We start from the raw sequence: 16,368 nt of genomic DNA on the forward strand, positions 1-16,368 counted from the left end.
GAATTTTTCTTCTTATCTGAGCATAGTGAATCTTTGAGTCTTTCTCAAACAATGATAGAAATAGTTCTTTAAGATTTTCAATAGATCAGTAGACAATAGGTGCTGGAGTAGGCCATTCAGCCCTTCGAGCCAGCACCACCATTCACTGTGATCATGGCTGATCATCCGCAATCCTGCCTTCTCCCCATATCCCTTCACTCGGCTATCTTTAAGAGCTCTATTTAACTCTTTTTTGAAAGAATCCAGAGAATTGGCCTCCACTGCCTTCTGAGGCAGAGCATTCCACAGAACCACAACCCTCTGTATGAAAAAGTCTTTCCTCAACTCCGTCCTAAATTGTCTACCCCTTACTCTTAAACTGTGGCCTCTGGTTCTGGACTCCCCCAACATCGGGAACATGTTTCCTGCCTCTAGCGTGTCCAATCCCTTAATAATCTTATATGTTTTAATCAGATCCCCTCTCATCCTTCTAAATTCCAGTGTATACAACCCCAGTCGCTCCAATCTTTCAACATATGAAATAGCTTTAAAACCAAGGTAGTAATGAGAAGGGGGCATGTCCAGGTGGTGAGGGTCCTTAATGATGGTCAATTCTTGATAAGGTTGAAGGTTACCACAAATGAAGACCACAATGAAATTAGGCAGGATCTCTTTGAATGGCAGAACAGGCAAGAGGGACTGACTGGTGTGTTCATACTGCTGATTTATGCATATGTTTGTATGTGTTTAGCTCATCACTGCCTGTGGGAGCTTGCTTGAGGATCCAAATGGCCTATTCCTGCTCCATTTTCTTCTGTCGCAGTTGTACATATCTTGCCGCTGCATTCCCTCCATTACAACTAAATATTTCATCAGCTGTAAAGTGCTCTGGGACACACTTGCACTCCTGAAGATGTTTGAGTGTCTGTGATTTTCTCTTTGTCACTGCTCCGAGTTAGCTTGCTGTCACATTTTCTTCATCATTCCCTCAGGAGAATCTTCTGCTCACCTTGCCTGTCCCTGGTTTTCAGAGTCATAGCAAGAGTCACCGCACTGACGCAGTCCCTTCAGCCCATTGAGTCTATGCTGACCGTCAGCCAGGTAGCCTTCCAGGTTCTACCCCTCACCTAAACACTAAAGACACTAAATTTGAGTTTATTGTCATACCTCCCGGGAGCGGGGAGAAGATGGCGGTGCGACAACAGCGTGTGTGACCACTTCGGTGGTGATGTCTGTTATCTGTCAAGTAGGGGACCGTGCACAATCCTGATTTGATGGAGACAGACGTGAGAACACGGAGGAACATCTGGAAAACTTCTGAAATGCCTGCTTTGCTGCCGCTGCTACTGTGTGGTAACCAGAATCTCCGGAGCTGAGGGCCTTGAAATCCTCGGCTTTGTGTGTTTCAGCGGCTGGGGAGAGGTCGAAGGCGCTCGGCAGAGGATGGCTCTCGGGAGGCTGTATCGGAAGGCTGCTCGGAAGCTCGGAGTTTTCGGATGGATGGACTCAGTGCTGGCTGTGGTCGGGTGCTTTCAAGGTATCGGTAAGTTGACGGTGCCTGGAGGTTTATGGCAGGGAGTTTCTCCCTTTTGCCGCTGTTATCAGGGACTCGGGAGTCGATCGACTTGGGACTTTGAGTCTTTTTTTTACTGTGCTTATGGACTGTTCTTCATCAAATTATGGTATTGCTTTGCACTGCTGTAACTATATGTTATAATTATGTGGTTCTGTCAGTGTTAGTCTTTGGTCTGTCCTGTTCTCTGTGATATCACTCCGGAGAAATATTGTATCATTTCTTAATGCATGCATGCATTTCTAAATGACAGTAAAAGAGGACTGAGTGTTCTCATAATAATAATGTAAGAGTAGGTGTGTGTACAAGTGCAGTGAAAAACCTACTTGCAGTAGCATCACATAAGCAGTATCCACAAAAGAAAACATAAGTGAAACAAATTTTACAAGAAAGAACACTGTTAGAACAATAAAAGCATATCCTCTGTAGTGCAAAGTGATCATGTTGCTGCTGTACTGAGATAATTAGAGTTGTACAGGTTGTTTCAATAATCAAATGGTGGAAGGGAAATAGCTGCTCCTGAACCTGGTGGTGTGGGACTTCAGGCTTCTGCAGTGTAGTTTTTAAAGTACATTTATTATTAAAGTATGTATGCGTTATACAACCCTGAGATTTGTCTTCCCACAGACATCCACAGAACAAAGCAGCCAGTTAATTGACTGAACCGTACATTTCTGGAATTTAAAAAAAAAATTGTTTCGAGATGCAGCATGGACCAGGCACCTTTGGGCCCACCACCCAGCAACCCACCTATTTTAAAGGCATCCGTTAGTCTTGCGAGACCATGGATCTGCAGCTGGAAAGTCTTCACTCTCCAGGGCGCAGGCCTGGACAAAGTTGTATGGAAGACCAGCAGTTGCCCATGCTGCAAGTCTCCCCTCTCCATGACACCAATGTTGTCCAAGGGAAGGGCATTAGGACCCGTACAGCTTGGCACCAGTGTTGTCGCAGAGCAACGTGTGATTAAGTGCCTTGCTCAAGGACACAACACGTCTCGGCTGGTGCTCGAACTCACGACCTTCAGATCGCTAGCCTTAACCGCTTGGCCACATACCCACCTATTTAACACTAGGCTAATCACAGGACAATTACAATGACCAATTAACCTACTACCCAGTATGCCTTTGGATTGTGGGAGGAAACCAAATCACCAGAGGAAACCCATACAAACACCTTACAGAGGACAGCAGAATTGAAGTCTAAACTCTGATGGCCCGAGCTGGAAAAGCATCACACTAACTGCTTCACTACCATGGCGCCTCCATGTGTGAGTGATTGAATACGTGGAGAGGATGTTTCAATAGACAATAGACAATAGGTGCAGGAGTAGACCATTCAGCCCTTCGAGCCAGCACCGCCATTCACTGTGATCATGGCTGATCATCCACAATCAGTATCCAGTTCCTGCCTTATCCCCATAACCTTTGATTCTGCTATCTTTAAGAGCCCTATCCATCTCTTTGTTGAAAGCATCCAGAGACTTGCCCTCCACTGCATTCTGGGGCAGAGCATTCCACATATCCACCACTCTCTGGGAGAGTATAGTTTTCTATAGTAGGGAGACTAGGACCAGAGGGCACAGCTCAGGATACAAAGACATCACTTTAGAACAGAGATGAGGAGGAATTTCTGGTGCTAGGGGGTGGTGAATCTCTGGAATTCATTGCCACAGATGACTTTGGAGGCCAAGTCATTGGGTATATTTAAAGTGGAGGCTAATATGTTCTTTATTAGTAAGGATGTTAAAGTTTACAGGGAGAAGGCAGGAGAATGCGTTTGAGAATGATAATACAGTAGTGGAGTAGACTTGATATGTCAAATGATCTAGTTCTGCTCCTATGCCTTATGGTCTTATGAATCAAGAGTGCCAGGAGAAAAGCCTGCAGTCATAGGGGAGGTTGTACTAAATCTGATAGTGTCATTGGTGAGAATTGAATCTGGGTCTCTGATGTTATGAGGCCGCCGCTCAACCATCAATTACTGGAAGTTCAAGAAATCAATGTTCATGCCATCAGCATGGAGCCTACTCAAATGGAATATAATGTGATGTTCCTCCACCCTCATTGCAGCAGTATAGGCCATGGATTGACATATCGGAATGGGAATGGGAAGTGGAATTAAAATGGGGCACAAATATCAATTTCTCAAACTTTTAGAGATTGCCCCCTCCTCCTTCACCATTCCCCATTCCCTTTTCCTTCACTCACCTCATCTCCTTACCTGCCCATCACCTCCCTCTGGTGCTCCTCCCCCTTCCCTTCCTTTCATGGTCTTCTATCAGATTCCCCCTTCTCCAGCTTTATACATCTCCCAACTTTATACACCTCCCGCTCCCTTCTCCCAGTTTCACCTATCACCTGCCACCTTGTACTTCTTCCTCCCCTCCCCCCACCTTCTTACTCTGACTTCTCCACTTCCTTTCCAGCTCTGATGAAGGGTCTCAGGCCGAAACATTGACTCTTTACTCTTTTCCATGGATGCTGCCTGGCCTGATGAGCTCCTCCAGCATTTTGTGTGTGCTTCATGTTTGTATTTGCAGTTGCCTTTTGCACACTGGTTCAACACCCATGTTGGTGCAGTCTCTCATTGATTCCGTTATGGTTATTATTCTATGGATTTATTGAGTATGCCCGCAAGAAAATGCATCGCAGGGTTGTATCTGGTGACATATATGTACTTCGATAATAAATTTACTTTACACTTTGAAAAGTATGCAGACATGCTCGAGTGGTTCAGTTCAGACCAAACATCAGAATGTGGAAGAAATGTGACCGAAGTCACTTTAACTGTGGAATAATTTCTAGTGTCAGATGGAGTGTTCGAGTATCTCAGAAGTTTCCTGGGATTTTCACGCTCAACAGTCTCTTGAGTTTACAGAGAACAGTGCAAAAGCAAAAAAAGATCCAGTCAGCGGCAATTTTATTGTTGTAAGTGCCTTGTTAATGAGAGAGGTCAGAGGAGAATGGCCAGACTGGTTCAAGTTGACAGGAAGATGACAGTAATTCAAATAACTACTTGCTACAACAGTGGTGTGCAGAAGAGCACCACTGAATACACAAAATATCAAACCTCGAAGTGGATGGGCTACAGCAGCAAAAATCCCCAAACATACACTCAGTGGTCACTTTATTAGTTACTGAAGGTACTTAATACAGTGGCACTGAATGTATGTTCAATCCGTTCTCCAGCTGCCTGCATACTTGCAAGGTGGGTTTAGTTGAATTACACAGTGTCACTTGGAGCGTAGAGGCAATTCATCACTGGGGAATAATTAGCTTTCAGTGTTAGTAGAGCTGTGTCATTGTTCCCTTTGGAAGCCAGTGTATATTACTGGGAGTGAAGGGAAAAAACTGATTGTTGACTTTGCGTTTTCAGGGACAATCCCTTCCTGATCCTGACGTCGGAGGATATGCCTTTGGTGAGATTTAGAAAGTGCTTGTGCAGCACGACAGGGTTGGGCAAACTGGAAACTTTGGTAACTAGGGACCACAGTAGTGTAGTAGTTAGCACGACCCTGTTACAGAGCATTCTGGAGTTTGGAGCTCAATTCTAGTGCCATCCACAAGGAGTTTGTATGTTCTCCCTGTGACTGCGTGGGTTGTCTCCAGATGCACCGGTTTCTCCCACAGTCCAAAGATTGGCCATTCAAATTGTCCTGTGATTAGGCTAGTGTTAAATAGGTGGGTTGCTGGACGGTAAGGTTCATGGGGCTGGAAGGGCCTGTTCTGTACTGTATCTCTGAAGGAGCCTTACCCCTTTCCAATGCAACGATCGGCTGCTTCACGTCAGATTCAATAATTAAATGTAAAGATTGGCTTTACTTGAGACAAATACAATACACTGAAATACACAATGCACCATTTGCATCAATGACTAACACTGTCTGAGCATGTGTGCAGGGGCAGCCCGTGGTTTTGACACAAACCTTGCGAGCCTACAACTTACCAACCCCAACCTTTATGTCTTTGGAATGTGGGAGGAAACCCACACGGTCACACAGAGAACATACAAATTCCTTTCCAACAATGGCAGGAATTCAAGTTCAAGTTTATTGTCATTCAACAAAACACATATATACAGCTAAATAAGACATCATTCCTCTGGGGTCAAGATGCAAAACACATTTATTCAGCCACAGACGCAACTGAACCCAGAATTGAAACCTGATCAGTGATCAATAGCACTGTAACCCATTGTGCTAACCGCTACACTACCAAACTCCCTCTGAACTAAACTGAAGCATTTCCATGAGTTGAGGTGACGCTGTCCTTTGTGTTGGTCCCTCCATTTCTGAATCGTCACAGCCACCTATTGTCTTCGATTGTCTATCTCTTGAACCACTGCCTATTGAACAGTGAAGTCGGGAATCCACACCATCCAAGCACCACATTACTGCTTTGTAGATTAAATTCTAATACACTTTCCTCATTGTCTTATGAAAGAATCGTCTTTATTACATACAGACTCACACTTTGCAATATTACGAGACTTGTTATTGACCACCCACTAACAAACCACACTATTTGTTAAACCATAAAGTCAACCTCTCACAATATGCGACTACACTATCTATTGAAATTTGGGAATAAACCAGATACTGTATTATGGAGCCACCCTGTCTATTGTGCTAATTAATGTACTTGTCTATTCATCTTCATGCTGTGACCTGGTTTACATGTTGTGCAGACCTTGGTGGAGTGATGGAGGCTGAGAGGGAATCTGATAGAGGTTTATAAAATTATGAGAAGCATAGACAGAGTAGATAGACAATATATATTTCCAAGGGTTGAAATGTTTAATACTAGAGGCATGCATTCAAGATGACATAGGGTAATTTCAAAGATGTGAGGGGCAAGTTGCTTCTTTACACAGAGATTGATGGGTGCCTAGAAAATGCTATATGCCTGGAGTGGTGGTAGAGGCAGATATTGTCTCACCAGGGTTATTTTTTTAAAAAAGAAAAGATTGTTTTTCATTTAGTAGGTGGATTGTATTTTCTCAGGTTTGCAGATTTCCTTGGATTGTTTACCCTTTCTGTCCAATTGTTTGTTTTTGGACTGGCTCTGGTTGTTCACTTTGTGTTGCAGGTGTCTCATTTGTGATCATGGGGATTGTTAAGCTCTCTTTGTATTTATCACTTTGATTCAGTTTGGGGTAATTCAACTAACACGGGATTTTCAATGTTTTGTATTGTTAGTTGTTGTTTTTGGGGATTATTACTTCGTCTGCACACGTGGGCATCTGATTGGTCCTGAATTCCTATGTGCTCCAGGGTGTATTTCGGGGGGGTCGGGGGGCTTGTCAACCCCTCTTCACTTGGTCATTGTGGATCCTTGTCTGGTGAAACTCTGACTGAGTCCTTCTGTGTATCGTGGTGAGGGTTCGGAGAAGATTCACTAGAATGATTCCAGGAATGAAAGGGTTACCCTATGAGGAACATCTGGCAGCTCTTGGGCTGTATTCCCTGGAGTTCAGGAGAATGAGGGGGGATCTCATAGAAACACCACACCAAATGTTAAAAGGCCTGAACAGATTAGATAGGGCGAAGTTATTTCCCATGGTAGGGGATTCTAGGACAAGAGGGCACGATTTCAGGATTGAAGGATGTCCTTTTAGAACTGAGGTGTGGAGAAATTACTTTAGTCAGGGGGTGGTAAATCTGTGGGATTTGTTGCCACGTACGGCTATGGAGTCATTGGGTGTACTTAAGGCAGAGGTAGATAGGTTCTTGATTAGCCAGGGCATCAAAGGGTATGGGGAAAAGGGAGGGGAGTGGGGATGACTGGATGAAATGGATCAGCCCATGATTGAATGGTGGGGCAGACTCGATGGGCGGAATGGCCTCCTTCTGCTCCTAAATCTTATGGTATTATGATTTCAGTTCTTCCAGATTCTGTATAGCATGCCTGAGTTCATTTTAGTTTTGCTGGTTAATTTCTGTAATAAATCTGTGGTTTTGTTTGATTTGCTGAAGTATCTGTGATACATGCACTGGAGTTTGCTAGTGACTCTGACAGATACATTTGGGACTTTTAAGAGGTATTTAGGTAGGCACACCTTTGTGAGGAAAATGGAAGGATATGGACATTGTGTAGGCAGAAGGGATTAGTTTAGTTGTCCATTTGATTACTAATTTAATTGGTTTGGCACAACATTGTGGGCTGCAGGCCTGTTCCTCTGCTGTACTGGTCTATGATCTATGTTCTATATACACACAGGAAAAAGAAGCTAGATGCTTTTTCCAATGTTATGATAATCTCTGAAGTTGGGTGCTTGTTATTCTGCTGAACACTGTGGGCATGCTATGTTGGTCCTGATATGTGAGCTGATACTTGTGGGCTGCCCCCAGCACACTCTCAGATTATGTTAGCCGTTAATGCCAACGATGCACTTCACTCAAACACGAGGAAATCTGTAGATGCTGGAAATTCAAGCAACACACACAAAATGCTGGTGGAACGCAGCAGGCCAGGCAGCGTGTACAGGAAGAAGTACAGTTGACGTTTCGGGCTGAGAGCCAGCATTTCGTGCGTGATGCATTTCACTGTATGTTTCGATGCACATGTGATAAGTAATAAAAAGGTCTAAATCAAATCTAATTTTCACCTACCAAATATTAAAAGCTGTAGGTAGAGTGGTCGTGGAGAGGATGTTTCCAGTAGTGAGTGAGTCAAGAACCAGAGGGCACAGCCTCAGAATACAAGGACATCCCTTTAGAACAGAGGTGAGGAGGAGTTTCTTTAGCCAGAGGGTAGTGAATCTGTGGAATTCATTGCCACGGATGGCTGTGAAGGCCAAGTCATTGGGTATAATTAAAGTGGAGGCTGATAGGTTCATGATTAGTCAGGGCGTCAAAAGTTATGGGGAGATTGGGGTTGAGTGGGAAAATATATCAGGCATTATGGAATGGCGGGGAAGATTCGATGGGCCCAAATGGTCCAGTTCTGCACCTATGTATTATGTTCAAAGTAAGCTTATTATCAAAGTATGTATACCATCTACAACCTTAAAGTTCATTTTCTTGCAGGCACCCACAGGAAAACAAAAAAATATAATAGAATCCACTAAAAAACACATAAAATAGAATAATTGAAAACTGAATGTAAATGGAAATTTTTTTGACTTTAAACTTACCTAATATTTTCATAGCAGCTCACTTCTGGTTTTAACATGGAAGTGTGCCGGAACACCTTGTAAATAATGACTCCAAACGCCAGGAGATTGACCTGGAAAATAAGCAAGGATGGACGTGGTTAGGCAAATGACTGGGAGTGGGCTAAAGGTGTGAGAGACAAAGGCTCAGACAAGGAAGAGGGGGATGGTTTGGAGCAGCACAAATAGGAAGCAGGATTGTGAAAGGCAGAGAGAAAAACTTTACATCTATGGCTGTGTGGTTAAGCACAGCTCTAAAACCGTTTTCAAGTTTGCTGGATAACAATACTGTTGTGGGCCGAATCAATGGTGGTGACGAATCAGCATGCAGGGGAGAGACTGAGAATTAGGCTGTGTGGTGTCACAACACCAACTTCTTACTCAGTGTCAGCAAGACAAAGGAACTGACTGTAGACCTCAGGAGAGGGAAGCCAGAGGTCCATGAAGCCAGCCCTCATCGGAGGACTAGAGGTGGAGAGGGTTAGCAACTTTACATTCCTGGGCTGTTCTATTTCAGAGGCCCTTGTGAAGGAAGCACAGCAGCACATCTGCTTCCTGAGGAACCTGCAGAGATTCAGCATGACATCTAAAACTTTGGCAAACTTCTATAGATGTGTAATAAAGAGTGCATTGGCTGGCTGCATCATGGACTGGTCTGGAAACACTAATGCCTTTGAATGGCAAATGCTACAAAAGGTATTGTGTGTGATATACGTTTTGCAGGAGCACTGTGGTCAGAAGAATGCTGTTTCATTTGGTCGTGTATATGTACAATCAGATGACAATAAACTTGAACTGTCGTCAACCTGAAATATTAGATTGAGATTAGTTTTCAGGTTCAGATTTATTCATCACACGTACATTGAAACATACGGTGAAATGTGTCATTTACATTAACAACCAACACATCCGAGAATGTGCTTGGGCCAGTCTGTAAGCGTCGTGATGCATTCTGACAGAGAATGCCCACAGTGTTCAGCAGAATAACACAGGACCTAACGAAATAGAGGAGACCAATCGACAAAGCAACAACAGTAAATCTTTAACCGTGTTTATCTCTCTACAGATGCTGCCTGATTGGCTGTAAGTTCCCAGCATTTTCTGTTTTTATTTCCATTTAGTTATTTATTGAGATAGAGCGTGGAATAGGCTCTTACTGCCCAGCTAATCCCCCCGATTTGATCCTAGCCTGATCATAGAACAATTTACAAGAACCTGCCAACCAGTATGTTTTTTGACTGTCGGAGAAAACCAGAGCATCCAGATGAAACTTCTGTGGTCACGGGGAGCATGTACAATCTTCTTACAGGCAGCAGCAGGAAATGAACCCCAGTCACCTGTACTGTAAAGCATTGTGCTAAGCACTATGTCACCATGCCACACCAATCTGATACAAAGGGTGAGACATTAGAGTGGATGGTAGGGTAGCGTTTAGTGCTGTGCTTCACAGGGCCAATAATTAGGGTTCAATTCCCCCCACTGTCTGCAAGGAGTTTGTTCATTATCTCCTTTGGCATATAGGTTTCCCTCGAGTGCTCTGGTTTCCATGACGACACTTGCTGGGCTGCCATGCTGCATCCTCAGACAGTGTTGGTCATTGATGCAGATGACTCACTCCACTGTATGTTTTGCTGTACATGTGACAAGTACAGCTAATCCGAGATCTTAAATTATGTTGCATCTGAACAAAACATTACTTAGACCACACTGGAGTATTGTGTGCTGTTGCATTTCACTGCACAATAATCATTGTTGATCAACAATCATTGTTGTGCTGGAGAAAGTTCGGAGGAGAATCATAAGATCATAAGACCATAACATATAGGAGCATAAATAGGCCATTTGGCCCATCGAATCTGCTCCACCATTTCATCATGGGTGATCCAATTTTCCTCTCAGCCCCAATCTCCTATCTTCTCCCCGTATCCCTTCATGCCCTGACCAATCAAGAATCTATCAACCTCTGCCTTAAATATACATAAAGACTTGCCCTCACAGCTGGCCTCACCACTCTCTGTCTAAAGAAATTCCTCCTCATTTCCATTCTCAAAGGATGCCCCTCTATTCTGAGGCTGTGTCCTCTGGTCTTAGATTCTCCCACCATAGGGAACCTCCTCTTCACATCACTCTATCAATGCCTTTCACCATTCGATAGTTTACAATGAGGTCACCCTCATTCTTCTGAATTCTAATGAATGCAGGCCCAGAGCCATCAAACGCTTTTCATATAACAAGCCATTCAATCCTGGAGACATTTTCGTGAACTTCCTTTAAAATCCTCTCCAGTTTCAGCACATCCTTTATAAGATAAGGGGCCCAAAACTGCTCAGAATACTCTGTGAGACCTCACCAGTGCTTTATAAAGTTTCAGCATTACATCCCTGCACATAGAGTGGACAGCCAGCGCCTCTTCCCCAGGGCACCACTGCTCAGTACAAGAGGACATGGCTTTAGGTAAGGAGTGGGAAGTTCAAGGGGGATATTAGAGGAAGGTTTTTTACTCAGAGAGTGTTGGTGCGTGGAATGCACTGCCTGAGTCAGTGGTGGAGGCAGATACACTAGTGAAATTTAAGAGACTACTAGACAGGTATATGGAAAAATTTAAGGTGGGGGGGGGTTATATGGGAGGTAGGGTTTAAGGGTAGGCACAACATTCTGGGCCGAAGGGCCTGTACTGTGCTGTACTATTCTATGTTCTATTCTAGTCTTCTTGAATTGAATGCTAACATCACATTTGCCTTCCTCAACACAGACTCAATCTGCAAATTAACCTTAAGGAATCCTGTACAAGGACTCCAAAGTCACCTTCTATCACAGTTTTTTGTATTTTCTCTCCATTTATAAACTTTTCATCTCTTTCATTTCTTCTACCAAAGTGCATGACCATACATTTACGGACATTTTTTTGCCCATTCTCCGACTTGTCTAAGCCCTTCTGTAGCCGCTCTACTTCTTCAAAACTACCTGCCCTCCACCTTTCTTCATATCATCTGCAAACTTTGCAACAAAGCCATCAATTCTGTTATCCAAATCATTGACATGTAATGTAATCAAATCTGTCCTGACACAGACCCCTGTGGAAAACCACTAGTGACTGGCAACTAGCCAGAAAAGACTCCCTTTATTTCCACTCTTTTCCTCCTGCCTATCAGCCACTGATTTATCCATGCCATGGGCTTCTGGCTTGTTAAGCAGCCTGTTGTGTGGCACCTTGTCAAAGGCCCTCTGAAAATCCAAGTACACAATATCCATCTGCTCTCCTTTGTGTATCATACTTATTATTTCTTTAAACAATTCCAACAGATTTGTGAGGCTTGATTTTCCCTGAAGGAAACCATGCAATTTTATCAAGTGCGTCCAAGTACCCTGAAATGATATTCTTAACAATTGAATCCAACATCTTCCCAACCACTGAGGTCAGATTAACTGGCCTATATTTCCTTTCTTCTGCCTCTCTCCCTTCTTGAAAAGTGGAGTGACGTTTGCGATTTTCCAGTCTTCTGGAACCATTCCAGAGTCTAGTGATTCTTGAAAGATCATTACTAATGTCTCCACAGTTTCTTTCAGAACTCTAGAGTGTATATCATCTGGTCCAGGTCCTTTATTTACCTTCAGACCTTTCAGTTTCCAAGGAACCTTCTGTCTAGTTATGGTAATTTCGCAAACTTCACGTCTCTTGACACCAGGAACTTCCACCATACTGCTCGTTTTCATCCGTTGTTTTGTTGTCCCCCATTATTAACTCTCCAGCATCATTTTCCAGTGATCTGATATGCACTCTCACCTCTCTTTTACACTTTATGTATCAGAAGAAACTTTTTGTATCCCCTTTAATATTATTGTCTAGCTTACGTTTGTATTCCATCTTTATCTCAATGGTTTTTTTAGTTGCCTTATGTTGGTTTTTAAAAGCTTCCCAAGCTTTGAATTTCCCACTAATTTTTGCTCTATTATATGCCCTCTCTTTGGCTTTGACTCCTTTGTTAACCATGGTTGTGTCAAGTTGCCTTTAGAATACTACTTCTTTGGGATATATATATATATCCTGTGCCTTCCAAATTGCTTCTAGAAATTCCAGCCATCATTGCCCTGCCATCAACTCTGCCAGGGTTCTTTTCCAATCAATTCTGCCCAACTCCTGTCTTATGGCTCTGTAATTCACTTTACTCTACTGTAATACTGATACATCTGATTTTCGCTTCTCCTTTCCAAATTTCAGGGTGAATTTGATCATATTATGATCACTTTCCCCTCAGGGTTCTTTTACCTTAAAGTCTTATCTAATGTTCAATAGAACATTGCTTCAATCAAGGAAAAATTAGATAGGCTGTTTTTTTCCCTGGAGTAATTATGTCTGAGGGATGACCAGATAATGATATATAAAATTAATTAGAGGCTTAGATAGAGTAGATCAAATCTTTTGGGTAGAGATATCAAAAGACTGCATTCAATCTGTTTAAGGTGAATGAAAGGAGTTTTAAAGGTGATCGAAGAGATAAGTACACTATTTTTTAAACACAGATAGTGGCTGATATTGGGAATTTTCTGCCAGAAGAGATGGCAGAATCCAATACATTCACTACATTTAAGAGACATTTAGACTGGCATGTAAATAGGAAAGGCTATGAAAATGGCACAGGCAAATGGGATTAGTGTAACTGGGTACAAAGTTCGGCATGGATGTGGTGGGCTGTGCCGTACAAGTCTATGACTCATATTTCCAGTCATTCCAAGTCATAGAGCCACGGAGGCAAATGAGTGGAATCAAGCACTTCGAACCAGCTCGTCCTGAGGTTTTGCTCTTGTCCAGTTTTATGCTCTTTCTGCAAGCCAACATCTATGGCTCTTAGCTGACAATGTTACGAGTACATTTCAGAGGGCTGTTTTATTTATTGAGATACAGTGCAGAATGGGCTCTTCAGGACCTTAGTGCTGTACCACCCAGCAACTCCCGATGTTACACTCACAACACGCTGGAGGAACTCAGCAGGTCGGGCAGCATCCGTGGAAAGTTCATCGATATTTCGAACTGGAACCCTTCGTCAGGACTGTAGAGGGAAGGGGCAGAGGCCCTATAAAGAAGGTGGGGGGAGGGTGGGAAGGAGAAGGCCGGTAGGTTCCAGGTGAAAAACCAGTACGGGGAAAGATAAAGGGGTGGGGGAGGGGAGGCAGGGAGGTGATAGGCAGGAAAGGTGAAGAAAGAATAGGGGAAAACACAATGGGTAGTAGAAGGAGGCGGAACCATGAGGGAGGTGATAGGCAGCTGGGGGAGGGGGCAGAGTGACATAGGGTTAGGGGAAGGGAGGGGGAGGGAATTACCAGAAGTTGGAGAATTCTATGTTCATATCATGGGGCTGGAGACTACCTAGATGGTATATGAGGTGTTGCTCCTGCAACCTGAGTTTGGCCGCATCATGGCAGTAGAGGAGGCCATGTATGGACATATCCGAATGGGAATGGGAAGCAGAGTTGAAGTGGGTGGCTACTGGGAGATCCTGTCTGTTGTGGCGGATGGAGTGGAAGCTCGACGAAGCGGTCCCCCAATCTGCGTCAGTATTGCCTGATCTGGTGAAAGTTCCCAGCATTTTCTGCTTTTATTTCTACTTATTTTTTATTTTCTTTATTTACTGAGATACAACGCAGAATAGGCTCTTCTGACCCTTTGAGCTGCACTGCCCAGCAATCTCTGACTTAACCCCAGCTTAGTCACAGGACAACTTACCATGACCAACTAACCTAGCAACCAGTACATCTTTGGACTGTGGCAGGAAACCGGAGCACCCAGGGGAAACCCACGTGATCACCAGGAGAAAATACAAGCACGTTACAGACAGAGGCAGGAATTGAACCTGAGTCACTGGCACTGCAAAGGTTGTGTCATCTAAACAAATACTGTTTTAGAGGCAGAATGAAGGTGCTGCCAGAACTTAAGGAACTGAGTTACAGGGAAAGGTTGAATCGGTTAGGACTTCATTCCCTGGAGCATAGAAGGAGGAGGGAGGGGGATGTGTATAAAATTATGAGGGGTATAGATAGGATAAATGCAAGCAGGCTTTTTTCCACTTTGGTTGGGTGAGCTGAGAACAATAGATTATGGGTTAAAGATGAAAGGTGATATATTTAAGGGGAACATGAGGGGGGACTTCACTCAGAATGTGAAATGAGTTTCTTGTGGAAGTGGTACAGTGGTGGGGTCAATTTCAAAATTTAAGAGAAGTTTGGGTAAGTACATGGATGGGTGGGGTATGGAGTCCAGGTGTGGAGCGATGGATCTAGGCAGAATAATAGTTCAGCATAGACTAGATGGGCCAAAGGGCCTGTTTCTGTGCATGATTCTATGACTCTAAAAATCATTTTAAAGAAAACGTTACAAAACACAGGAACAACAAGGCAGGCTTCATCTGAGGAGACAGCCCAAAACCAATGGATTAATTGTCCAACTGAGCAGTGGCTACAAGACTCAAATCAAATAAACAGTACCACGATCCTCCTTATAAAACCATTATTCAGAGTAATATATCTCCTATCACACAGAGATTCCACCTTGAATTCAGAATCTATTAAAGAATACGGGGAATAATATCAGATATTCATTAGTTGTTTGAACGAACTGCAGCAGAATCCGATGATGGACAATTGTTTGTGGCCACCTGGGTCCTCTGCCAGCACAGTGCAAATGTTCAACACATTCATGGGCAATTATTTTAACAGAGGCGTGCAGGATACCGCTTCGGCTTGGCGTAATTAAAAAATTGTGAGTGTTATAGTGATTATAGCTCTTCATAGAATGCAAAGTACTTCTGGTAGTGATTAGAGACCTTCCTGGATTAAAACAGCCAATTCTTGCTTCTAATCATTGAAGGTTCTTTAAAGCAAAAATCTAATGATTTGAAAAGTCACAAAATGAGTGACAGAGGAATAATCAACATCCTTCTGAGGAGCTGATGCATCTTTAGTGCCTTTTGACTCTAAATACAACCATCTGAAACATTAATCAGAATCAGTTTTATTATCACCTGCATGTGCAGCATGTGTCATGAAATTTGTTAACCTACCAGCAGCAGTACGATGCAATGTATGATAATATAGAAAGGAAAAAATAAATAAGTAAATCAATTATAGTAAGTATATATGTTTGCGTGTGTGTGTGTGTATATATATATATAGAATAGATTTGAAATAGTGCAAAAACAGAAAATATATATATTTAAAAAAGTGAGTCAGTGTTTATGGGTTCAGTGTCCATTTAGGAATCATATAACAGAGGGGAATAAACTGTTCCTGAATCACTGAGTGTGTGCCTTCAGGCTTCTGTACCTCCTTCCTGATGGTAACAATAAGTAGAGGACATGTCCTGGGGAATGGGGGTCCTTAATAATGGACATTGCCTTTCTGAGGCACCACTCCTTGAAGATGTCTTGGGTACCATGAAGGCTAGTACCCAAGATGGAGTTGACTAATTTTACAACTTTCTGAGGCTTCTTATGGTCCTGTGCAGTAGCAACCCCCCTCCCCTCACACCAGACAGTGATGCAGCCTGTCAGAATGCTGTTCACAGTTCATCACAGTACATCTTCAGAAGTTTTCAAGTGCTTTAGTTGACAAACCAAATCTCTTCAAACTGCTAATGAAATAGGTTGTTGCTGTGACACCAGTCAACTAGC

The 16,368-nt window shown here is 43.2% G+C and overlaps 1 protein-coding gene across 3 annotated transcripts in view; it reads right to left on the reverse strand.

Moving 5' to 3' along the window:
- adgrl4 (adhesion G protein-coupled receptor L4) overlaps positions 1-16,368 on the reverse strand; it is a 169,507-nt gene that overhangs the window by 24,324 nt on the left and 128,815 nt on the right. For all 3 annotated transcript variants that reach the window (XM_063064755.1, XM_063064756.1, XM_063064758.1), the window contains one exon: positions 8,687-8,778. In XM_063064755.1, coding sequence (XP_062920825.1) covers positions 8,687-8,778 — 92 coding nt within the window. The remainder of the gene's footprint in view (positions 1-8,686; positions 8,779-16,368) is intronic.

Source organism: Mobula hypostoma, chromosome 12 (assembly GCF_963921235.1).
Source record: "Mobula hypostoma chromosome 12, sMobHyp1.1, whole genome shotgun sequence".
In the NCBI taxonomy this organism is placed as follows: Eukaryota; Metazoa; Chordata; class Chondrichthyes; order Myliobatiformes; family Myliobatidae; genus Mobula; species Mobula hypostoma.